Genomic DNA, 25,296 nt, shown 5'->3' with positions numbered 1-25,296 from the left:
CTAGTGTGAGATTTAATCATTTCTCAAGGGGGAAAAGACAAAACTAAGTCATTCAACCAAGAGTGGTTAAAGTAGAAAACTTGGTTAACCAGGAGCTTGTCAACAAGTAAGTTATTTTGGTAAGTTTGCTTAGTAAGTTTATTTTTTAATTATATATTATATTTTTAAGTGGAATTGATAATGTAGCTTACATACTGTTTAAATTATAATAGAATTTGTGTAATGTGGAACTGGCAATACATGTGTGGCTGTGTGTGGTGTTTGTCTGTGGTATATTGTACATATATACATGCATACATATTGTGACACATTGTGTTTTAAGATGAGTTTATTTTGACTTTGTTTATCCTCAAGTTGCAGCATTTGCTGACAGGGGAAAAAGAGGACAGGGACTGATCCAGCAATAAATAGTTAAATTATTATAAGAAGTGGATCATTTAAAAATACATGAATCCATTCATAAACAAACATGGTAATTTCAATGTGCTTCAATTTCACCAGATTTGCTCAGTCCTTTGGCTTCTCTACTTTTAGATTCTCAGTGACACAAAGGACGTATCAGTTAATCTGTGAAAGTCTTCCCATGTTCTTACCTTCCATAATGGTTGGTTTTCCTTTGGGAATTTGCCTCATCCTTCTTTCTTAGTTCTGTCACCTTCTTTATTTGTTGCTTTAGCTCAGCTTAATGTTAAATAAAGTCCCTTTGTTCTTTACAATCTGTCTCCTGTGATGTTTTTGTTCAGACTAACTAGGCTCCATAAAATGAACCGAGGAATCAAACAAGGATGGCAGCCAAAAGTGACAAGATATTGTAGTTCAATAAAAAGGAGCAAGCAGTAGGCCAAGTGGGCTAGTTTAAAAAGGAAAACATAGGATACTGGATAAACATATCATTCATACGTTTTCCTGAAATACTACATAATAGGGGTGTGCAGGAGCGTCCAGTATTTGTATTTGTAGAGGGGAAATAAGTATTAAGTCCGTTTTTTTCAGAGGTTGAAATTTGGAGGTTGAATTCTTGAGGTTGATTTTGACGTTGCATCATTGAGGTGGAATTTTAGAGGTTAAGTTTATTTTTACGTTGGATTTTAAAAGGTTGATTTTTTTTATGTTGAATTTTGAGTTGAATTATTTGTGATGATGATGATGAATTTTATGAGGTTGAACTGTTTGTGATGCTGAATTTTTTTATGTTAACTACCTAGCAATTCATATTCAAACTCTGATGGCACAGAAAACTTCCATAGAGGGGTAGAATACGACTGTGATGGAGATTTGGTGCTTTTGGGTCACAATAGGAGTGATTGTGGCTCAGTAGGTAGATAGAAAGTCCGAAACGCCGAAGTGTCCTTGAGCAAAATACTGAACCTCTGTGACCGTAAAGCGCTTTGAGTACCAAAAATTATAAAAGAGCTATGTAAAAGCAATCTGAAAAACTGAGACGAATGCTAACATGACAAAACCTGACCGCAGATGTCTCAATACGAAGTTAACATAACAGAATAATCTCCTAGTCAAGCTATGCTTCTCAAAACTTATTTGCTGTCTACGCAACCCAGTTAAGATGACAAAAAAAATAATCTATTTGACAAAACTAGTGATACAATTAATTCCTGTTTCATCCAGTCAGAGCCTCCTCTGTTACGGAGTCGAGACTTTTCATCCTGACTCCTAAACGTTACTCAATCCAGGCAGTCACACAAGGAAACGCAGCTTTTTGATGTTAATCTTGTTCTCGAATACAAATAATTGTAAAACTGTTTGCAATACATTGGATTTTTATTTTCTATATTAGCTCATTTTAAATGAAAATGAAAATTAAATATAGGCACATTAAGCAATTATTTTTTACTGTTTTTTACTTTCAGTGATTTCTCTGTGGAATACCTTCTTTCTTAATGCATGAACTCTTTTTTTCTCTGCATGTACTAAAGAGCAATGTAGAGTGACATTGTGGCATTTAACTGACACATTTTCAGGGAGTGTGATTTTCTTGTAAATCAAATGAAATAATGGAAAATGAATTTCAATATCAAAAGTTTAAAATTGGCAATTGTTCTCATTTACAAATTAAAATGTAAAATCTTCACAAAGCATGTGTTCATTTAATATCTATATGTACAACCATAGTTACGTTTACGCTTCATTGCACAGTTCCACCACCAGGGGGTGACCAGTACAGAGGATGTGTTTTAAGGGGAGGTCCATTGAATAAGTCCATTATCTTAGCTACTCAAGTCATGTATGCCATTTATATTTGCCACAGGCCAATTGAATCTCGCGTTAATAGACGTGGTCTTTAGTAACTGCAAAAGTGGAAGGATATGGCAGGGGTCAGGTTTGTAACAAAGTTGTGTTCACTGCCAGAAGGACCGCAACCTCATCTAAACAGGCAATCATCAGGCAGCCCTTGAAATGGCTTTTCAGGTTCAGCTCCAAAAACAGGAATATGTGCGTGCAAAGCCAAAACTAGAAAGAACCACCACAGGCGTGTCACATTTTTGCACTCTTTGTTCATACGTTACATTTTTCAGCAACATTTTTTTTACATTGATACAGTGCAAATGCACAATAGCACAACAGACACCATTAAGGATACATACTATTTTTTTTTTCAATACAGTAGATTTTGACAATTTGCATGTTTCACTTTTTTTTTTCTTTTTGCTAAACATAAATATGTTTGTCCTCCATTTCAGCGTTCGGAGTCCAACAGACTGGTTTTCTTCACTGGTAGGGACCCTTTAACACAGAGAAGTGTTTGGAAACCAATGGCGAGTAATTTTCCAAGTGTGGTTGGCAACTTCTGCAAGGTCATGACAAGTGGTGAACCAGGGCACTGTCAGCATCTGTTTCCCATCACGGCCAGGGGCAGTGTGGTCATCTCAAGTCAGTCCAATCAACTTCATTCATACTTCTTCTCAATTATGCAGCCTCTTCTGGGTGACATTCAGCCATACTGTAAACTGGTGCAGGTGTTAAACATGTCTACCTTGTCTTGATATGCATATTATATTAAGAAAGAGATAACCTAAGACCTGAGAAAAATATCGCATTTTGCAATGTAAGACACAGACGTTACAGTGCCGTTCACCATGAGTTCACTTCAACCACCACCAACACTTCAGCTTCACACACTCACCAGCATTTCAAACTTTTATCTTTAACAGATCAAATCAAAAGAACAAACACAGACAAAAAACAGACACACAAAAGCATACTCAGATGGCTCACGTCTACACCGACTTCATCCATCTTCATATGTACCTCCATTTTTTTCAGTATAATGTAAACTCATGATTGTGGCAGACAATTTGTTTTATTATCTTTTAGGTTTTAAAAACTACTGAATGGGAATTTAAAAATGGGGCTTTTAAACTTCAGGTGGACAACTGGTGATGGCTTTTCAACATGGTGGCGCTGCTTCCTCAGCATCCCTCAAAGGAGACATCACCTCCTATGAGTATGAGTTGTTTTTTTTTTGTTTTTGTTTTTTTTAAGATGTGCACATTAGTAGTGATGCTCAAGCACAAACACCAACCATTTCATGACCCTCCCTCCCACTATACCCCCACCTCTGTGCCAACTCTCTCATCTCAGCCCATTTATCTCTCAAGTCACTGGTCCCTGTTCTCCATCCAACTCCCTTTTCCCCCATCATCTCCCTTCTTCCCATACTTATGGCATTTTTTTTTTAAATTTAGGTTTTTTATTCGCTTTTCTTGGTGGCAGCAGTAGCAGCTAATTTGGACTTGCCGATATAGGCTTCAAAGAAGAACTGGACAAATAGCACAAAGTAGCTTAGGTACATGAGGGAGGACCACACAATGTTCTGCATGTGAGATGGACACTCCTGGCCCTGCTGCATCCATGAGTACACCAGGTAGTTGACCACACAGCCCATCAGCATCTGGGTGATCTGGGTCAGTGTGATGAACATGGCGAACTTGCGCGACAGCTTGAAGCCGGCCGCCCGCAAGGCATAGTAAGAGTACATGACGGCGTGGACTAAGTAGTTCATGGTCATGAACCAGCCGCCACCGGCCACCATGTCCTTGTAGGAGTACCAGGAGTAGAGCAGCACGGTGATGTGATGGTACCAGTGAAGGAAGATGAGCTTCTGTTTCCTCAGGACGATGAAGAGAGTGTCACCTGTAGGTAGGAAAGCGGAAGGGAAAAGTGGACAGGAAGAGTAGAACATAAAAGATGGTTATAATTTCCCATGAAAAAAAAACAACAAAAAACACTTGCAGTGATTCAAGAGAGTCTAAATATTCAGGGAATATATGCTAAATGGAGTGGTGTACCATTACAGTTTATTGCATATGACAATGACATACCGTCTATGTCTGTGTGCATGGAGTAGTTAGTCTTGGGCTAGTTTTACTCATTACAACAGAGCTGCATGTGTTCTTTGTGTTTCTGCCTGATGGGCATGAATTCAGTTTGAAATAGTTTAAATCTGTGATTCTGAGCCATGTGGGTACAAAGGCTTCACAGGACAACAACCAGAACGATGGAACAGGGGCAATGACCCGTCAACACTCATTCCCACTGAGAAAGAAAGAAAACTGGTCCTCAGAATCCACATTTTAAGGTGACGTCACATTTTAATGACCAGTATAGTGGGTTATTCAGTGGAATTTGAACAAGAACGACATGGAATTAAAACAATACTAAGGAAAATACAGAGGAAAACTAGTAAATGAATGACATTTTCCAGGCGCTGCTAACTGCACAGCAAAGCACTTTAACTTTGGGTTTGCTACAACAGTAATGGATCAGTGAATTCTTGTAATTGCACTTCACCAGCCAGAGGAAGTCTTGGCTTTCTGCGAGCATTATCAGTAAAGAGCACTAGCACATATTTATGACACTGGAACGGACCCAAAACAAACCATGACCAAGTTGTGTATTTATTTGCTTGGGCAAGATGTTTTATGGCAAACAATATATTACACCCACTACACAGACAAACATTCCATAAAAAGGTCTTGACTTACCCAGTTCTGGGGCTTTACTAAGTACAAAAGCATATGCCCAGAACTTGCTGACAGGCCCGTTGTAGAAGCTCTGGTCACAAACTGACTGTTTAAGACCTTTCGTCATCAGGATGTGCATCATGTAACTCCCAGTGCGGATGGCACCAAATATACTATAGGCACAGATAAAAAGAGACAGATGAAATGATTGTATTGTGGAGAGCGTGCACGTAGTCTTTGCAGTGTTCCACACCTATTCCACAGAGGTTCTGATGAGATCATAGAGCTTATGTTTTATTGAGTTTGAAAAGGATTGATGTTTCACTGGCTTACCTAAATGCAGCAAGCGTGAGTGACCATAGCACCAACGGTTTCCTCAACTCAAACTTCTCCCTCTGTTTCATGACATGACGGCCTCCCAGGATAAAGGCAGCATAGAGTGCAGCGAAGAGAAAGGACTTCTTCCTGTACACAATAATAAAAAAAAAGAAACAATAAAAAACATTAAGTTTTCATTTTGACTTTGCATTGCCTTATCTAGGCAGCACCTTAAATCTGCTGATTAAGCACTATTTGCACAGGATTATTATTATTATTACCTGGGCATGTCATGTGATTTAGAAATGACTTCCCATACAAATACGGTTGGTAATTTGTGGTGTGATTTTTACTTGGCCAATTACAGACATGGGCTATTTACACTGGATAACAGGCAATCTCTGCAACTGTTCAAATATTCAATGTAACTGATTCAACACAAAAGAAATGTGTCAAAAAATTGTGCAATGCAAATACAACAAAAGTACCTGACACGTGAACGCCGTTCTAAAATGTCAAGCAGCCGTGTACCATGAAAACTGAACATACCAAAATGCAGATATTCAAGTGCATCACATGTGCACATATCCAACCTGTCTGCAAACTGGTTTTGTTCTTGCAGCTCCAGTAGAAGAAGAACAACATAAATCTTTCTGAAACTCTAACAGCCTCCACACGGACTTCACAAGCAACGCCTGAAGTTACGATTCAAGAGATTGCTCCAACTTTCGCTAAACGCTTAGCTTTCAGCTACAGTTTCTATTCAGTTCCAACCCCCCACCGCCCTGTAATATCTGTTTGCCTTAATGGTCTTTTCAGAGATCACTGCGGCACCACATGGAAGAGTCGTGCTGAAACACCACCTGGCCCAACTGAAGCTGAGGAAAAGTATTTGCCAGAGCTCAGCACAATTACATAGCGCAGGTGGTCTGACTTGACAGACTGAATGCTGAGTAGGGACAATAGAAGACTGGGGCATGCTGCCTAAAAGTAGAACAGCTTTGTCTGAAATGCTGTCTGGTCTATTGGACACACAGCAGAGAAACTGTCTGCAGCAGAACAGCCAAAACACATAAAATAAACTTATGACAGTAAGTTTGCAGGTGCTAAAAAGGTATGCAGGGTAAAGGACGAGCAGTTGAGACATATGTAACTATAAAGTGGAGCTGAAGAAAACACACGAGCAGCAGCACCCTTGGACAGGAACAAATAAAAGCGGAGGGTACTCTTACAGTTCTGGGAAAAGCTCTGGACATAATGAGTAAAACTAGCCCAAGGAATGATGTTCTAGTTCAACAATGTTTTTTTTTAGAGGTTATACAACACCGACATGATGTTCAAATGAGTCACAAAATTTAAATCTATTACTTAGTCCAGATTATTTAATTAAATTACTCTATTTAAAGCCTTAGGTGAGTTGTATCGTACCAGAAAAGAGCAGCTAGTTAAGGTCAACTAACTTTGTAACACACAGTATTTAAGCTAAGCTCTATACCGGTCAAATGTGCACGACTACATTAGAAAACACTGACAAATATTTCTCACAAAACCTCGATATATGCAAGCTGTGAACGGTGAAACAACCTGTTCTGGTTTCCCAAAGTCAGCAAAGCACAAATGCAACAACAGCACCTAGTTTTGCTTATCAGTTGCGAAGTTAGGAAAGAAAGAGCAGATTTTTTGCATGTGTTCTGTTTCTGTAATTATTAAGGTCATGCAGCATGCTGATTATCAATTATCAGTTATTTTTCCACCAATACCAGATAATTAAAAATGTCAAGATCCACTTGTCTTTTCAACATATTCTCAAGAATAATCATTCTGTTAGAGAGAATATGGTATTGCCATTACATCACAGCATTTTTCATATCATAACTGTAACCAAGCAGGAAAGGCACAAAAGGTGAGAACAAAAGCATTGCAATAACACCACGGGTTGTTTGAAATAAAGGACTTCATTGTGTGTTGGCATTCGAGGCCGAAGGACACCACCTCACTGTTCTAGCAGCAAACCCACCAAATGATTTAGGCCACCTCCACTGAGCAGAGGACAAAGCAGTTCAGTCAAAGTCAAGAGGAGCTGCTTCCATAGAATGACAACGGGCGTTACACTGCAGAATGACATCACTGTTCCTCAACTACACACAAAGGAGGGGAGACGGGAGCAACACACAACACAGTGGCCTACATACTGTAGTGATTGCCAAGGAGAAAGCTTCTCAGCACTCCCCTGCACTGTACTGCCACCCAAAGTTAAAGGTCAGGGTGATAAATTGCCTGAGGTCTGAAGAGCACCTTGTAGGAATTATAAGATCCAGCACAAGGCATTCCATTCACTTCCATTTAGTGTCCAAGATCAAGAGCAAATTTACGGTTTAACCAGCAGGAAATGTACATAAACACATGCACTTCAAAACACACACATTTATGAGGTGACTGTAATGTACCGAGGTGTAAAATACAACTTTCCCAAATTGTTTTATCTGTAAGAGGTACAAATAACTGGAACAAGTTACCACCACACATCCAGAACAGCAACAACTTACTTGCTTTTCAAGAAAAATCTCAAACACTGGTTAAAAACCAACCAGACATGTACTCACATAGCCTAATAGTTTTCTTAATGTTTGATGTTTGCTCTCTGGATCCTTGGACCATATCTGTTCTGATACTGTCTGTCTGTGTTAACGTTGTCTGTCCGTGTCGGTTTCTGTAATTGTCTTTTGTATGAATGTTGTTTTAAAGTCTTCTTTGTCTGTGTTGCGTCTGCCTTGGGACTACGGCTGGAAATTAGCATCTGTGCCAAGACAGGCGTATTTACACTGATGACTAACGCATCAATGTAGATTAATGTGCATTGTCCCAATTCAATAAACTAATAATAATTATAATAATGTTATGCCTGATCAGTGTATGTTGCAATTAAAAAGATTACCATAAATCCAAGCAATCATAACCTTAAAAGCGTTGATTGTTCCTTAGAAAGACCCCTGAAATGAGTGAACCTGCTCTGCTAGGAGTGAATTGGGTGATTTAAGGCAACAAGTCCTGACTGGTCTGACTTGCAGTTTTGCATGTAAGCAAATATTCACAGAAAGTCCTCTGTTATCAGACACTACCCCGTGAGTGTTGCAGTGTGTGATATCTTTTGTTTTAGGAAGGAGCAATGTTCCAGTCTGGTCTCTCAATATTGCCAAATTTATGGTGAACACAGCCTACTGTACAAGATTAATGATACTGCTATCAAGAAAATAAGGTTAAAGAAATTCAAGGGCATGGTCAAAGATGACAAGTTGGTTGAGGTGGTGGGGGAGAGCTGCTGCTCTTGGATTTGCAACGTGCCTTTAAGCAGCAGCTGCAGTCTGGAGCCAAAAGAATCTATAGGGGTTTTCTATATATGCACCGTTTGAGGTCTGGCAGCGCCAAATCGACATTAAGGAACAAGAGGCAACAAAAGTTGTAAAGTCTACAGCCATCACATACATAATGTCCCTGCATCAGAGGAAATAACACTACATACCAGCGAGTTGCCATAGTCTTCATCAATTCAAAATGTTTCTTTTTCATACAGGGCTTATCAGTTTTTCCATGGTCTGACATGTTATGGACATTTTCTGAATACTGAAATGTCCATCTGTTATGCCCTGTTGACTTTGTCATGTGCACTCCTTTTTCTGCGCTGGTTCGCTAAAGACAACAACAAGCTTCCAACTAGTGCCAATGGAGCAGGACCCTAGACTAGAGGGCTGCATTGCGATTGGGTCCCGCGTGACCCATCTCAAATCTCGTGGGAGCGGGCGGTATAAACTTTGCAAAGGGCGAGAGTGGGCGGCCAAAAAAAAAAAAAACACTGCGGGATCGGGACGTAGCCTAGCGGCAGGATGTCAACAAATGATGTTGAAAGGAAGCTCAAAGAAGGTATTTACAACACTAAGAGAAAGCAATGCAAGTCTGACATTTGGAGAAACTTCTCAGTTGTCTGTGACAAAGATGGAACTGAACTGGACTTTGTTCGTTGTAACGAATGTCCAAAAATACTAGTCTACAACGAACACAAATCTGGCACCACTGGGTTGAGGGGACACACCTGAGGCCTGTATCATGAAGCGAGCTCAACTTATCATGCTTTACTCCAACTTCTCCAGCTGAACCTAACCAGAACAGCGATGATCTGGATAAGCGGTATCAGGATGCTGGTTATCAACTCACTAACTCAATCCAGATTTGTGTTGTTGTGAATCGTTGATCGCGCACGTATAAGGGCGGGCTGATTCTCCTCAAATATGAAGAAGAAAAAGTAAATCTCACTCAAAATCTCGAAAAGTCAAACACCGCAGCTGCATTGAAGACGCCATAAGGCATGGTAAAGGATTGCAGATTGCATAGATGTGCAAATTACACATCAATGGCTCAATTAGTTTAGATTTAACACAGCCATGAAACCCAATCACTGTGCTGCATAGATGAATCCAGTGTATGACAATTTGTGTCATTCCCCCAGATGTAACCCCTCTGGAGTAAAAAGAACATGGGAGCAAACAGAAACCAAGCACAAAAACATCATTTCATCTGGGGAGTTGATCAATACATCAAGTTGTTGGTATGAATGAAATTATCTTGATTCTGAGCTGTGTTTGAGCTTAGCGGGGAAAAATGGCTAAAATATCCTCTTCTTTGTGTGATTATCTCCTGGAAGATGCGCTCACGCCCTAACGCTTTTCTCATGATTTGGGCTCCAATCTCAATCAGGTCTTAAATGTAAGGGCACGTGATTCTTTCCCGAACAGCTGATTGGCCGGTGGGTGGAGCCTTTTATTGGATTCAGATCAATCCAAAGCAGGTTTGCCGTTCAGAGTAAGTTACCATGGTAACGTAGCTCGATGAGAATTAATCCAGTTTGTGATACCGGAAACCCAGGGTTAACCCTGAAGTTACCTCGCTAAACCCGTTATCCTGCTTCATGATTCAGACCTCGGCTCTGTTCTCCAGGAAAACAAAACAAACAACCCCATGAACCTCTTTATTAATAGTCTATAAAATGATGTATTTTCTCCTGCGGGATGGGAGAAGACACAAAATCAATGCGTTTCTATTATTGCGCGGGCATAAATACTCAAAAGTTTTCCGGGCGGGAGTGGACATACACCTTGCGGGAGCGGGCGGGAGTGTAACACACACGTTGCCAGTGCGGACGGTAATGGTCAGAAATTCAGCGGGTGCGAGATAAAGAAAACAGTCCCGCGCAGGGCTCTACCCTAGACCATATCAAGATGGATGGAACTGCTCCTCTAAAGAGAAGCAAGTTGAAGGCAAGTAGAGCTGGTGTCTGGCTGCAGTCTAGGTCATAAACTCTACCTCCTCCATGTTAGCGGAGGAGGTTTGTTAATATCAAACTTTTTTTTTCAAAGATGGCTTCTGTCATTTTAGGTAGTTAATATAATACTGTTGCATACTCAAGTGTCCATTTTTCTGAGAAGTTTCCTTTTACTTAGTTATTTGACAAAACAGGATGTGACACCATGACGGCTACAAGTTGCCATGCCAGCCATTCTGTAAGGTGGTCCCACAGGGCTGTGACAGTCGGAAAAATAATTAAATAAATTAAGTACAGTGTATAGTCCAACATTTCTCCATTCCACTCCCTTTCTACACTTGCAAAATGGTACCGCCCATATTCCTAGGAAAATAGCATCAGTTTGGCCAATGCAAGGAAATGTCCATATTTATATATAGTCTATGTGCTGATATGTAAGAACAAAAATGCTGCAGATTCCAAGACCATGCTGGTCTTCACAGCAATCTGTCTTAAAATACCATGTCTGATTTATTCAACGTCAGTATCAAGTTACACATGGATAAAGTCTGACTGTCGTAAACACTAGAGAAGCATGAGATGAAGAATACAGAAATGTATGTTGCTGTACCAGGCGGCACAGTGGCTTGGTGGTTAGTGCTGATGCCTCCCAGCGAGAAGGTCCGGGTGCGAGTCCAGCTCGGGCTTTTCTGGGTGGAGTTTGCATGTTCTCCCTGTGTTCACGTGGGTTCTCTCCGAGTACTCCAGCTTCCTCCCACCTCCAAAGACATGCTCGTTAGGCTAATTGGTGACTCTAAATTGACCCTAGGTGTGCATCACCCGATGCCAGGTAGGATAGACTCCAGCAACCCCTGCGACCCTAGTGCAGGATTAAGTGGTACAGAAGATGAGATGAGATGTCACTGTACCGACCAAATAACTAATGTATTTGATATTTCAGTCTTCAGCATCATTTTAATCGATTAAAAAATCCAGTGAAAATAGTCATTTCAAAGCACTGACTAGATTCAACCTAAATCATATCACTGAATTCTTGTAAAATAGTGATCAGCAGTCTTTCTACATACTGTATTTGCAATGATGTAATGCAATCTACGATAACAGTGTTCTTCTTCCTAATCATAACCCATTGCGCTCTCTCGCCATCTTTCTCCTTCTGTTCTCAGCTCCCTCTCATAGCCCAGGTGACAGATACTGCACCAGCACGCAGCTTTTTCTGCAAATGTGCTGTCACATCTGAATGTAGCCATAAGAAAGGCTCGACAAAGCTGGCATTACATATTCCACGTCTGAGGACGCCTTATTTGAGTAGCCAGTGTGAATTTACATCATCCCTTCATGCTCTGCTGTGCCTCTGCATTCCATCCCCCATCATCAGCATTCAAATGAGACAACATACAAGTGACACATTTTTTTTTCTAGAAACTTAATTTTCTAAAAGCTAAATATGTGTGGGCCACAATTAATTGTGATCAATAGCATTGATTTAAGCATTTAAAAAGCAGCTGCAAAAAAGTCTGCGTCTGTGTTCTGGTGAAGCCTTGAACATCTTATTCATCGTATCCAGTTCCATGTCCTGGAATGAAAAGCGACACACACCTAAGTATATGAGAGGGCAGATGACGTGCTGGATACATGAGGTAGAAGGAGTCTTTCATTCACCTTTCCGTTCAGGAGCTATAAAGATGGGCCTCACTTATCTCTGCTTCCAGCCCCAAATCAAAAACTTACAGCAAATGAATCCTTTGATTGATAGCAAAAGGCCATGAAACATCAGACAGAAGGAGCTGTGGAAGGAAAAATCCTTGAAATCCAAATGAAAAATTTAATGAAAAAAGCAAACACTGCAACTAGCTCTGTTGATTCTGACTTATGTCTACATGGGACGATATATTAGAGGGCTGTGGCAATAGGCTTGACTCTGCTGTTTGTCAAAGTCGGCCGAGGCAGCACAAATGAAAAACTACAACGTCAGAGCTCTTTTGGGAAGGGTCAGCACGCAGTGGAAACAAAATCAGCAGAGCTTTCTGGCCCACTGGAAGGATGGAAACCAGCAGCTGTACTATTTTACAGAGAATTCAGAGCCATAATATAAATTATAGAAACACATGTGAACTTAGGAACTTTAACTTATTTTGTGAAAACATGTACTGCTTAAAAGCATCAAAGATGTCTGCCTCAGTCTTACAACTCATGGTCATGCATACATACAAAAAAAGCTGAAACGATACGTAGCGTTTCTTGGAAGATGTTTCAGTTCTGATTTTTGGAAACAGTACACAACAGAACCTGAAGAGACTGTGATCAATGTCTACAACAAGGTTAAGTAGGTAAGGTATCTCCGGTATCTCCTCTCGTGTGTCATTGTTATTACAGGGTGAGGTGCTGGGCGCTGGCCCAGTTTTCACTGCTGCCAAAATACCTGTCTCTGTGTGACAGAGTTTAGAACATAACCCAACAAACCTAAAATTCCACAGCTGCTCTGTGCCACTTATGTCCACATCGTTTGCCCACAGCAAACACTTTTCACTAAAAATAATGTTTATCACACAGGTTCCGCACACATGATTCAGAGCAAGATAGCAAGTCTAAACATCAAGTATAAGTACCGTGTGATAAGACTGGGCGGTATACCGGTTTATACTGAATACAGTATTTTTGTCGGATATGATATGAATTTGATTACACACTGTTGGTAATGCTGTGCTGAGGCACTGTTTCAGACAGGACCATTTTCAATGTAGCGTTTCTAAGCCCACATGGGGCAACTGGGTCACAGTGAGGTAAGGTGAAGATGGAAAGGTCTGAAAAATGAAGAGGCAGAAGGAGGGGACTTAAAAAGGTGCCATGTCAGGTTTTTTTTATTTAGGGCAACCAGACACAGCGCTGTAGTACAGGGGGGAAAGATGATGACAGTGCTAAGGGCCCACAGCCCATTAGAGCCCACACACAGCACCAGTAGCATCTATGACTAAATCATTATACATAAGCTGAACAAATATATATTCATACTAATAACTCAAAGCAAAAACAAAGTCACACAGTCACGCAATATTTTAATAAATTCATTAACCCCCTTGACCCCTTCTTAAAAATGGTTTGGTCCACGGTTTGTTCTTCCTCATGTGAATTAAGTGAGCGTGAGTGAGCAAACTCCAGCATGCAGAGAGGAAGATCAGTTAAGATGATCGCCTCCAAAAAACACAAATCTAGACACCAGAAAAGACTTGAGAGGGAGCCAGGACATCTCAGCCTAGCTGTCATCAGGTGAGAGGTGGGCTACATTCTGGATAAGTCGCCAGTTCATTGTAGAGCAGCGATTCTTAGTGTAGCTAACTGAACATTACTAATTTGGAGGCTATCTGCAGCGACTGTGTGTGTCTCGTATTATCTCTGTGGACAGTGCCCCAGTAAAGCAGCATCCACTCAGTTATGAGGCTGCACTGAATTGTATTATGACACATTCAAGTTCTACCCAGTAATTATGAGCATCAGGCAAGGGTCAATCACTTTGTCATGATGTGTTCAAATGTAGCCTTACAAAAGTTTGTTAGTGGTGGGACTTTTGAATAGCCTAAATACAAAATAAGTTCAAGTAAAAAGACAATTTAGCATTTTGGACAGTTTACACTGACTTTAGGATGATTTTAATATTTTTATTTAAACCATAATTGTCCCCGTTTCTTCATTTCTTGATAACATTTTTATCTCTGAGCTGTAAATGTCCCCGGATTTCCATATCAACGTGCAGTGCTAACACAGGGCCTTAGTCAATCTACTGCATTTATTCCTGACAATCAGTTAAAAATGTTGTGAAAAATACTGTGATATATGTGATATACTGTTTTGGCCATACCGCCCAACCCTACCATGAGACACACACCAGGGTACTTCCATCTATTGTAACCTCTCAATTTTAGCGCATGATATAACAAGAATGAAGCTGTCCCCTCCCCCACTGACAGTGTTGGATAAAGCTGGTGGATAACCTGCTGTGGAACTTAGATCTGTATTAGCAGGTCCAGGAGATTTCACCTGTTATGTAATCCTGCTTTTGCCGTCTCAGGGTGAATCTGCACGCCTGTGACAGAGAGCTGGTGTGTGTCTCACCAAAGTGTGTGATAACGGTGTCACAACACCATGTAAAACAAAGGCATGTGCACAGGCATTTGCGTCTCTACACTTTTGCCAGTGTTTCCTGTATCCTAATCAGGAGAGGCAGCATGTGTTACTGTGTGAGGAGAAGAAAACCACTAAATGTGACTAAGAAGTACTGTAAATAACACCTAGATCTTCCAGGATAATCTATTATTTTGGAAGCACCAGTTAGTTATGTGCTCCACAGTCCTAGTCACTATATGTTGTTTTGCTTAGAAGGTTTTAAAATGATCAAACTTCTAAAAGTACTGTCACTCACTGGTTTAGATCATCTGGTGGCATAAAAGGGAAAACATCAATCCAGACTGTTTTTGTTTGATTTTGATTGATAATTATTTCAGTCTGCTGATTGCTTAAGAACATCTGAAGTCATTGTCAGTCCAAGAAGAAGAGAAGAATCTTCTAGGAAGCTTTTCACTGTACAGCTCTCAACAGTATCAACAACAATGTGGCCATTTTTCTCAGGTCTGTGCACCTTGTTTATGCCTCACCCTGCAGACCCATGGTTATTCACCTGGTTGTCTAAGGGTGGTTGGTCAACATGAAACAGGAACATGTGGGGCATGCAGAGGAGGAATATCACATTAAAACCTGGTTCACAGAGACGGTTTCACTCAACTTTCTCTGAAAGCCGATAAGAACGCATGCAAAAGTAAAAGCCACTTAATTCTGTGAATCATGCTCTGAATCAAAGCATGCATCCAACTCCCATGTCATCCCAGCCATCCTTTTGATACAGTGCAGTATATTTGGTCTGACAGACATCCCGAGATTTTAAACAAGTGGCACTTTCACTAACACCGTTTTACAGAATTAGACTATACATCTAATTCTCCCTGCAAACTCCTGGTCTGAGGATGACATACGTTGGAATACCATGTTATCATAATTGAAAATGCTTCAAATAGTTTCCGATACACTGCTCACTGATGGCCGGTAGTGTAGTGTGGTGAACAAATTCCAAGTTAATCTCTATAGGCACGCACACAGACCTTAAAGCACAGACTCACAATACTATGTTCCTGGAACTTTAGAGAACAGAAATACAATTAAAAACTTTACGCCATTCTGCTGAAAAGGAGTTGATCGATAGAACATGGAAAGAAATGCTGCAATGCACCAGACAGATGTGGAAGCAGATGGCTAACTAATAGCTGATGCTATCATGCAGGTTTCAAAATGTTTTTAAAACATCATGAAACTCTACAGTAGGATATTCTGGTGTTAGCTTGAGGCAATTTGGCCACCAAATATACATTTCATCCTAATCCTAATTATGGTCAAACTTGGTGACTGGATCTTTTAAGAGATTACAAGCCACGCAGCTGTATCGTTTCTGAAAGGCATCATGCCAGACATACGCGCTTTATATCACACAAATCATTTTGACCTACCTCACCAAAAGAGTAACTGATGAAAATAAATATTGTCTCATTTAACTGGAAACCCACTATTCTTAATACATTTTCAATGATACACAAAGAAGCTGGGTACACAGTGTTCAAAATAAAAGGAGTGCCAAAGGAACTGCTCTGCCTTTTGTGTGCATCTAAGCTTTTCCTTGACAGCGTGATGGAATCTGAAAGCGAAACCAGAGCCCAGCAACACTTCAGGCAGACATTAATTCCTTAGGAGCCAGCCGGCCGGCCCACATCTCCGTCTCCGGCTGCACCAGTCGTAGGAAGGAGAGCAGCCTAGCAAACATCAAGCCTGGGGTGGATTCTGGGTTAACGTGGTCAGGACTTATCAGCATCACCATGTCCTGCTCTCATTAAAGTAGCAGCAGTATGCTGAAAAAGGCTACAGTTGTATGAACATCCAGAGGAACCTTGCTTGAGAAATGACTATATTTATGTTCAGATTAAATACATTAATTTTACATGTTAGCGCTTCCTTTTATTTTGTTCAGTTGTGCAGTTGTGAAATGTGACCAGGTGCAATCATTTCAAGAAATCTGTACGCGAGTTATACATTCATATGTATCCGTGTGCACCATTCAGACCACATTACATAGAAAACACAAACAGAATCCATTGTTCCTAATTTGCTGTACCTTTTTTCAAAAGAAAAAAATGGAAGCAACACTGAAATGCTACCCTAATGGCAAATTGAATCTCAAGGATCTATTGGCCCAATCCATCCAGTAGTAGGTCCTGAGAAACAATAGGCTGGGCTGCTTTTAGAGTGAATACGTAACATGAAACTGGGAGGGAAGAGAGTTATCTCCTCTGGTCATCAAGTCCCCGAAACCTGACCTTTATACTTGTCATAAATGATAGATAAATGTGAAGCTGCTAATAAAGTAACACGCCTAAACCTCTTATAAATCTGCAAAGACTACCTGAAATTCCAGTTTCAGTTTTAAAAAGAGCAACACAGCTGAATCATATAGATAAAAAGGAGTAAACATTAGCAGTCAGACCACAACAGAGGTCTCATTGCTCATTCTCACTGCAGAATTCTGGGACTCTGCATCCCTCGTTAGCAGCCCAAAACAAAACCATCAGAGATCCATCAAAAGTGCAGAGACCTATGGGGACGCTAGGTACCCCAGAGCCTTTAAAATAAGAGAGAACAGATTCCACGCAGCCTGCATAATAATGAGGCATGATGACGCCTGCAGGGGTGAGTCAGCAGATCATAGATGGCTGTAACAGCAGGTAACGTCTCTGTTTTGGATTTTAAGGACATACAGCAAGACAGGGTAATCTAAATGTCAGGTGACGGGTTTCACCCATCACACTGGATTGTGTCAAATGCAAAACTAAAAGGCCAACAAAACAAGTCACAATGCCGGTGCACTGATGGGAGCCATTTAAGCTATGCTTACTGATTGACGGCAACAAGACGTAAGTAGTTCTTCATGAAGCAGCTCAGGTTTTGACAGATGTATAGGTAGAAAGACAAGTTTTTCATTTGTAGATCATCTGGTATGTCTAAGAAGTGAACCAGATGAACCTTACTGATGTGAGTGAGGACGTGTGTGTGCCTGTCTATGTGCTGTGTGCGTGCGTGCATCTATGCATGTGTTGTGTGTATGTGTGATTGTTTATGTGTCTTGCTGTAATGTTTTACATTTCTTGTTTTGTTTTTTTTTTTGTTTTTATGTAAAGCACTTTGGGTGTCTTTTAAATATGAAAAGTGCTATATAAATGAATAAAGTTTGAAGTTTGAAGATGCAACAACTACAGATCCAAGCCCACATATTACCATATCATTTGGCCAAATGCAGCATATCTTAAAGCAACATCTTGAATAAGCCGCATGTGTTTGTTCTTACACCCTTTATTTAGAATAAAATGAGAACAAACTTTATATTACATCACAGTTATATGTTACAAAATCACATATATCATGAGGCTCAACGTTTCCTTGACTGACTAAAGTGTAACGATTTTAACAAAGGCTGTAAGAGGACGAAACTAACAGATTTATGACAGTAAAGATTCACCCATATTAATGTCAGCTACCTGAAAATTGCACCATTTTAATTAACACGATAAATCTTTGGTCCATGTCACAATGAGATATAGACACTCCTAAAATAAGAGGGAAGAAGGGATTATGTGTCTACTTATGTCAAAACTATGGTGTCACTTGATATACTCCTTCAGTTCTTGCAGGGTATGTGGTGGTGGAACTGTGTCGCGGTGGAACTGTAATGTGGATATTCCAGCTCTCCCACCCCAACTGTGCTATGCTCTTGTGGTATTTATATACTGTTTGTCAAAGGAACGGCCAGGGATAGTGCTGACGTTGTCACAAAATGTAGGTTCAGGTCTCTTCCCCTTCCCAGTCTTCTTACAAATTTGTCCTTAATTTCCCTAGCTTTACAATGCTGAGCTGTCTGCCTCCAGTCTCCAACGAAAACATCAGATCGGTGTACCAGTCTCCATTCATTCCTGCAAAACAATGACACACACACACACAGTGTACACCGTGTACAATGTCCACAGACGTCTTGATGTTTGGAAACACAAGAACTACTTTGGCTGGGGCTCTAGACAGAACCGGTTGTTCTCCAAGCAAAAAGATTTTGCTGTCACCCATTAAATGATGAAAAATGGTGAAAAATATTAATGAAGCTCACTAATCACTTAAATTATGTTGGAAAGTCAATTAAGACCATGGCTGACGTCTTGGCAGTTTCACAATGTTAATAAAAGGAAAGAAATTAAATATTATCATGAGGCCTTTTCTAAGAAGGATAATGCTCTGCAGCTTATGTCTAGAACCCGTCCTACCTGCTGAGACATTCTGATCATTTCATTCAATCATCATCATATGCAAAACATTGGTGCTGCAATGCTCACCGTAAGGTAAGTGCTGCTTCTATTGCTGCTCGCTAGTTTAATGATGCCTTTATGTGAACGTTTCTACTCTCCAGCAATATGAAAGTCAAATTTCGGAGAAGATTAACACTCAAGGTGATATTCAAACTCAAATTGGTCTTACCTTTAGGGTCTGATGGATTTAAATCCAGTCATCCAGCAGCAGGGATCTTATGTCTCTTGCGTCCAGCTATACCTCGCCATTACAAGTGAGTATTTCAAAACTGTACATAGGTTTCCATATTACAGGTGAAATTTGGTTCCCTCAAAGGACGTATTAGGATGTAATGGACTAGAGGTGACAGTGGTGTGTGATAAATCGTTTACTGCATCGTTGTAATTTGGCGGCTCGACCTGTGAAACACCCAGACTGATATATTATCTATTATTATCCTACTGCAGGCATTCATCAGTTCTTTTACACAAGTTGTAATGCCCAAGAATAATAACTAACAACAGGGCTTACACTTCTAATACTAAAGCATGCACCTCGCTCCATTCAAAAACATATAACGAGTAATGCACAGAGCATTCTTCTAAAAAATAAACATATTCCTCACAACTTTTTAGCTTAACAGATCAACGATATGCATATACTGCAAAATTCTGTTTGTTGCAGCCTTACTTTGCTTTAAGTAATGACACTTTCTTTTCTTACAAACTGGAACTGTAAAATAAACAGAAACAATGACTGTTGGAAAACATTTAGAACGCTGTCACTGTCACTATTTTACATTGCTCTCACACAGCCATTTCCAGTAGGGAACTGAAGCCGTTTTATTGCCCCCAGATTCTACTGACCAAAATTTAAATATTTACAGCACACGGGAGTTTTTGATCTATCTCTGTGTAACTCTGGTGATGTGATAACACACTAAAGTCAACCGTCAACTAACCAGTCCAGGCAGTGGTAGACCAGCAACTACCCTGTTCTTCGAGGTTAAAATACCGTTTTGGTCAATGGAGTCAGGTGGCCTTGAAGAAAGCATAGATCGATATAATGACTTCAGTTCTCCATCCAAGGCTGTCTGATGGCAAAGTAAAGTGGTGATAATACTGTAAACATACTGTACACTAAAAGTACACGTATTAAAGGGGTTAGAGTTAGGGTGGCTAATGTAGATGAAGTACATTTTGCTGCTGAGTGCATCCATGCCAGCTCATTGCTGTCTCATTATCTCCTTCTTCAAACTATCAACTGTATGTAATACACTACATGGGTAAGCACATCATACAAAGCCACTACAAGAAAAGCCCACCATCCTTCTAATAGTCCCTCAACAAAAGCACTCTGAGTATTTTATGTGCATTTGTATTTTATTCTTTTCAAAGCAGATTGGTATTTTGAGATTTTGTCGTATTATGCATATAATAATGACTTTTCTCATTTCTAATTTCTAACATTATGTTTATTAATTTGAAATTTAAACAACAACTTTATTTCATGCATGACACATGCCTTTATTTTTTGTATCTCACTCTTAGGCCATAAAAATGTCACACTTACTCAGATGCTCCCCGTACATTATAAATGCAATAAACAACATAACAAACCGAATCGGCCACAATCATTTCCCCTATCTGACATTCCCCAGTACTGCAACAGCAGAGAGGTCAGCACAGACCAGCTGCAACGTGATTGGCTAACGCTCTGTCAGCAGACATCAGAGCATGTACTTTATTGGTCGGTTGTCAGTACCATGGGATGGACAGCTCCTACACACTGCTCCCATGGTGTGTCTAACACATTTTTTTTAATCAGTGAGTAAGCTGCTCTAAGGCTGGCTCCAAGTACTCTACCGGGGAAATTCATTTCAAAAATAACAGAGTAAATATGACTCTTTTTCTACAACTGACCGAAAAAGACAGATGAAAGCTTCTGGCTCAGAATGTGCAGCTTTATTTTTTTCCTCTTTCTCAAACCCATTGCCATGAAATACTTAATGATGCTTATGCTAAATGATGCACACAACTCATTTTGTCAGAACCGTTTCCTGCCCGACCGGGCATAGACCTGGACAATAACGACCCTTCACTGAGTTCATGCAGGGGACGGTTGGGTGGACTGGCACATGACCTACATATGAAGCGCATCATTGCACACAACCACGAAACAATACTTACTCAACCGTGCCGAAATATCAGTGACATTACAGCTAGTATAAAGTCTGGCAGGCAACACCCTGGGCAAACCATGACACATCTAAAGTTTATTTCAAGAAGTTACCCCTTAAAATTTAGTAGTTTAATAATTCCTAAGGAAAATACTCACTTGACAGATCATTATGTACACTAATTTAAAAAAAAACTTTCTATTATAACAGTCCTGCTTCATGGTGGTTGTGTTATTTAGCATTTGTTTAGAACAACTGAGATGGTGATTCAGCTGTGTATTATGTTGCACTGTTGCATGTTTCTTTTATTTTGACCCCAGTAGTGGGCTAAATAAAAGAAACAGTTGTTTCTTAAGCTGCTGTTTAACTGAATACAATTAAACTTTAAACACAAACTACATCATCCATAATATTCATACAAGATTATTATTTATTTTCATTTCACACTGAGTACTTGTGGGGAGGTGGGTTTCTGTTTCAATGGAAACTGAACATTATGGAGGGGATTTCGTGCAGGACTGCTACAGTTCATTTGTTTTCACTAGCGTGCCTAATAAACAGGCAAGTGAATGTAGTTTCACAAATATATAAAGTTTATTTTTTTGCTTAAAAATATCTATAATTGTTGATAGCTGAAATACTTAGCACATTAAGTATTCATTAATACAAAATAAATAGCATTCTCATATTGCAGCCTGTCTGGATTTGCTATTGTCCTTTGATTTATGTAGAAAATCTTTAGGACTGACAAGGCAAGCTGTTTGGAAAGTCATCCTGGCCTATGTGGACTTGTAATGTCCAGTTGTATCTTAAGCATAGATGTAACATTCTAGCTTAATAAAGTTTAACTATCCTGGCTATGTTGCCTTTCCATTGTCCCCGCACAGCGCCATACATTTAGAGTGATATCTTCAAGATGCACGTACAGCAGCTTAGTTTAACAGATTAACATGAACAGACATTTTCCTTTCAAATGACGAAATGACCAAATAAATGGGGAGTGACTGGGGGACATTTGGTTGGGTCTGTCTATGCCTCAATAAATGGCTGGGTGGATGAGGCGGCTGCCGGAATGGATGACCTTTACAATAGTGTCGCGGTGCTGATGCCGGAGGAATAAATCAGAGGGAATGAAGGACAAATCCTCCCTGTGAAAGACGAACACCGACTCCAGACAGGATAGAAGTGTGTGGCGGCTGCGGCGCATCCACACACGGCCGAAGGCCTGCGCGAATTTGCTCATTCATTGAAGCCCAAGTGGTAATTTGCGGATGATAACAGCGATCCTGGTTTAATGGGTTTAATTCCAGGGAGCGAGCGAAACGGACGCATGTGCGCCATAAAAGCCTCCGAACCGGTTCGAGTTTAGCACGCATACGCCGCTTTCAATTAGCAGTCAATATAGGATTAAAAAAAAACCCGAGGCGCTATTTATTTGCCACGGTGCCGCCTTACCAGTTCTCCTGCATCCATCGGATGGCTTCGTCCTCGTTGAACTGTCTCTCGAACTCGTACTCTTGCAGAGCTAGCACCGACATGCTCGCTGCCCTGTGTTTCTCTTCGCGCCGCTGAAACAACACACTTCTCGTTTGGTCGTTTAGTCGTTTGGTCTTCTGCTATTTCTCTGTTAGTCTGTTCCCTCGCAGTCCTCGGCTCTCATCGCCCGCGCAGCCGTCAGGACCTCGCGGTTGTGCGCGAGCAGCTTGGCAATAGCAGCAGCTTCTTCCTCCACCAGCAAGTACGAGCCTACGCCCTCCTCCTGGAGAGGGGGAACTCCGGGTCCTAACGCCGTCAAGCTGTAAGACTCAAGACAGTGGTGTCAATTGCAATGTAAATTTGGCAAATGTTTACATTAAATAAACTATCCTTATTAATACATAAATAAATAAATAAAATCTTATGAAAAACCAGGGCAATTTGGTCACACTGCTGTATGCTGTTTAGTCCTGGGTCTCAGTGTTGTGTCCTGTTAAACAAATTAAAACAGTTATTTTCATTGAAAAATTGTGGACTATCCCTCTAAAAATATATAGTGAAAAATAGAAATATAAAAGCATTATATATGTACAGTGTGGTGGTAATTAGAAATGCTGAAACGGTAAATAATTGTTATATGTATTGGACAAGATAGTGAGGTAGTTGTTTGTGCAAAAAGCACATTTATTAGTGCAAAAAATATATGTAAAAAAAAAATCATCCTTTTCAGTGAGGATTTCCAATGAGTTGCCTTTTTGAATTCAGTTCTTCTGTGATTGCTTATTCCGACTATACTACATAATTTCTCTTTATTTCAGGTTTTGAAACGTAATAATGACTGCAAGTAGGTAGCTCTAAGTGTGTGTGTTCATACCTATCATTAAAAGGTTTCTCCACGTGCATCTCAAGTGATCACTGTGATCAGATCAAAGTTCGAATTCTCTAGATCCCAAAGTGATCAAGTATCTGTAAGATTCACTGGGCAAGACCTTATCCACAGAGGCCCAAGGGAGACATACACAATATTATGAAGGTGCCCACCTGTTAACTGATCAGCTAAGGTAGTCTGGGCTAGATTTGACCTTCCATGCCATGGATGATCAAGATCCACATATGTATATTGATTACAGGTACTGTAATCGAACACAACTGGGGTTGATAGTTGACTAATTTGCAAATGTATTATAGTTATACAGCTATGTTGTAAAGTCTGTGTAGTGATTCATGTGAAAATATCAATGAAAGGGGGTGCCAATCGGGATCTGGCTCCCATCCATCTGAAGTATCAGCTAAACCTGGTTGTTCAAATGTTATCTTAAAACGTACACACTTAAGAGGCGTGGCATGACTGCTATTCTGATGATGTAATAAAGCTGATACTTGACTGAATGGAAACCTGTTTCACCCCCATTTAAAACCTGTTTTGTGTTCTTGTCTGAGGATTTTAGTATCATGCTGCTAATGCTAGCAAAAGAAAATTCAGAATTGGAAGAAGAGGTCAACAGAGTCAAATCCAGTCATGTTTGCGCTGCTTGAAAGCACAAATATTACGTGATGTGTCGCTGTGTTGCACAATCATTGAACACGTTGAAAGACATTTGTAATGTTTGCTTTATCAGCTTATGCAGGTGTGTAGCGTATTTCTTCATCCGTCAAAAAGATAAATAGCCGGGCAGCGTCATTGTGGCTCCATCTGAATGAACTCTTACCTAGATATGCTGCAAGGCTGCATACACACTGCACAATGATGATTTCAGATGTGTTCGTTAAGTAATATCTTTTCAACACTGATATGCAGCAGACTTTGGATGGTGGTGTGATGATATCAACTGAAGATATTGCAATTTGATATCCAGGGTTTATCATTTACACATGAGTCCAACGTGGACATATATTGCGTTGCATTTAATTGATTTCTTGTGAAATCATGTCTGTACAGATGAGCAGGACAAAACAAATGATTACATTTTGAGTTTCATCACTGCAAGGGATATACCATACTAAGGAGAGAAATGTTTTTGGCTAAAAAATATCCAGTCACTGTTTCCAGTGTGTTTTACTAGCTTTCAAGAGCATGGTATTATTTCAAACAGTCTGTAGCTGCACTTCTAAAGGTGGGTCAACAAACCCATATTTGCTCTTGATAATGAATGAAAAACAGAAACAAAGAGAAGACCGTAGATACAGACACATATGTTAGTAAACCTGTTACTCCAGTACAGGCCGGAAGGATTTGTATCCTGAGACAACACCCTGTTACTCTACTACACTTTGTTTGTTTGGCCCTGATCCTTTGTGTGTAATTTTTTTTTTTTTCATCAAAACATAACTGGCATAGTGTTGAACTTTTGAAACACCATCCTAAGCATTTTTAGTCTATGCACTATGTCTTGATTTGATTTAATAATGTGCTAAATTAATGTAGGTGCCAAATGTTACAGCTGTTTTGCTGCAATGCAGAGGTCCAAAATACGGATGTCAAAATATAATGTATTTACAATATCTAATTGTATATTGTCATCAAATTATATGGCAACAGATGTATATAGTTATTGGCCAATTTGAACAATTTTGTGGAAATGTAGCTGAATAAAGTCTGTATA

General features: G+C 40.1%; 1 protein-coding gene across 1 annotated transcript; it reads right to left on the bottom strand.

Moving 5' to 3' along the window:
* Positions 1-2,493: 2,493 nt before the first annotated feature.
* On the bottom strand, positions 2,494-22,959 carry elovl6 (ELOVL fatty acid elongase 6). The gene is made up of 4 exons (XM_047585347.1): positions 22,673-22,959; positions 5,316-5,447; positions 5,004-5,155; positions 2,494-4,152 (listed from the first exon to the last, which is right to left on the bottom strand). Exons 1-4 carry the CDS (start codon positions 22,753-22,755, stop codon positions 3,710-3,712), a joined length of 810 nt encoding a protein of 269 aa, XP_047441303.1. The 5' UTR covers positions 22,756-22,959; the 3' UTR covers positions 2,494-3,709.
* Between the last annotated feature and the right edge of the window lie 2,337 nt (positions 22,960-25,296).

The sequence above is a fragment of the Mugil cephalus genome, chromosome 5 (genome assembly GCF_022458985.1).
Source record: "Mugil cephalus isolate CIBA_MC_2020 chromosome 5, CIBA_Mcephalus_1.1, whole genome shotgun sequence".
Taxonomy (NCBI): Eukaryota; Metazoa; Chordata; class Actinopteri; order Mugiliformes; family Mugilidae; genus Mugil; species Mugil cephalus.
Note: the sequence above shows the minus strand (reverse complement) of the source record. Positions and strands in the feature narration are given on the sequence as shown.

Excerpts from the sequence above, each read along its gene's own strand:
- elovl6 (XM_047585347.1), bottom strand. The coding sequence starts at position 22,755 with ATGTCGGTGCTAGCTCTGCAAGAGTACGAGTTCGAGAGACAGTTCAAC. Across the intron at positions 5,448-22,672 it reads CGATGGATGCAGGAGAACTG|GAAGAAGTCCTTTCTCTTCG; the intron begins GTAAGGCGGCAC and ends TATTGTGTACAG. Across the intron at positions 4,153-5,003 it reads TAGTAAAGCCCCAGAACTGG|GTGACACTCTCTTCATCGTC; the intron begins GTAAGTCAAGAC and ends TCCTACCTACAG.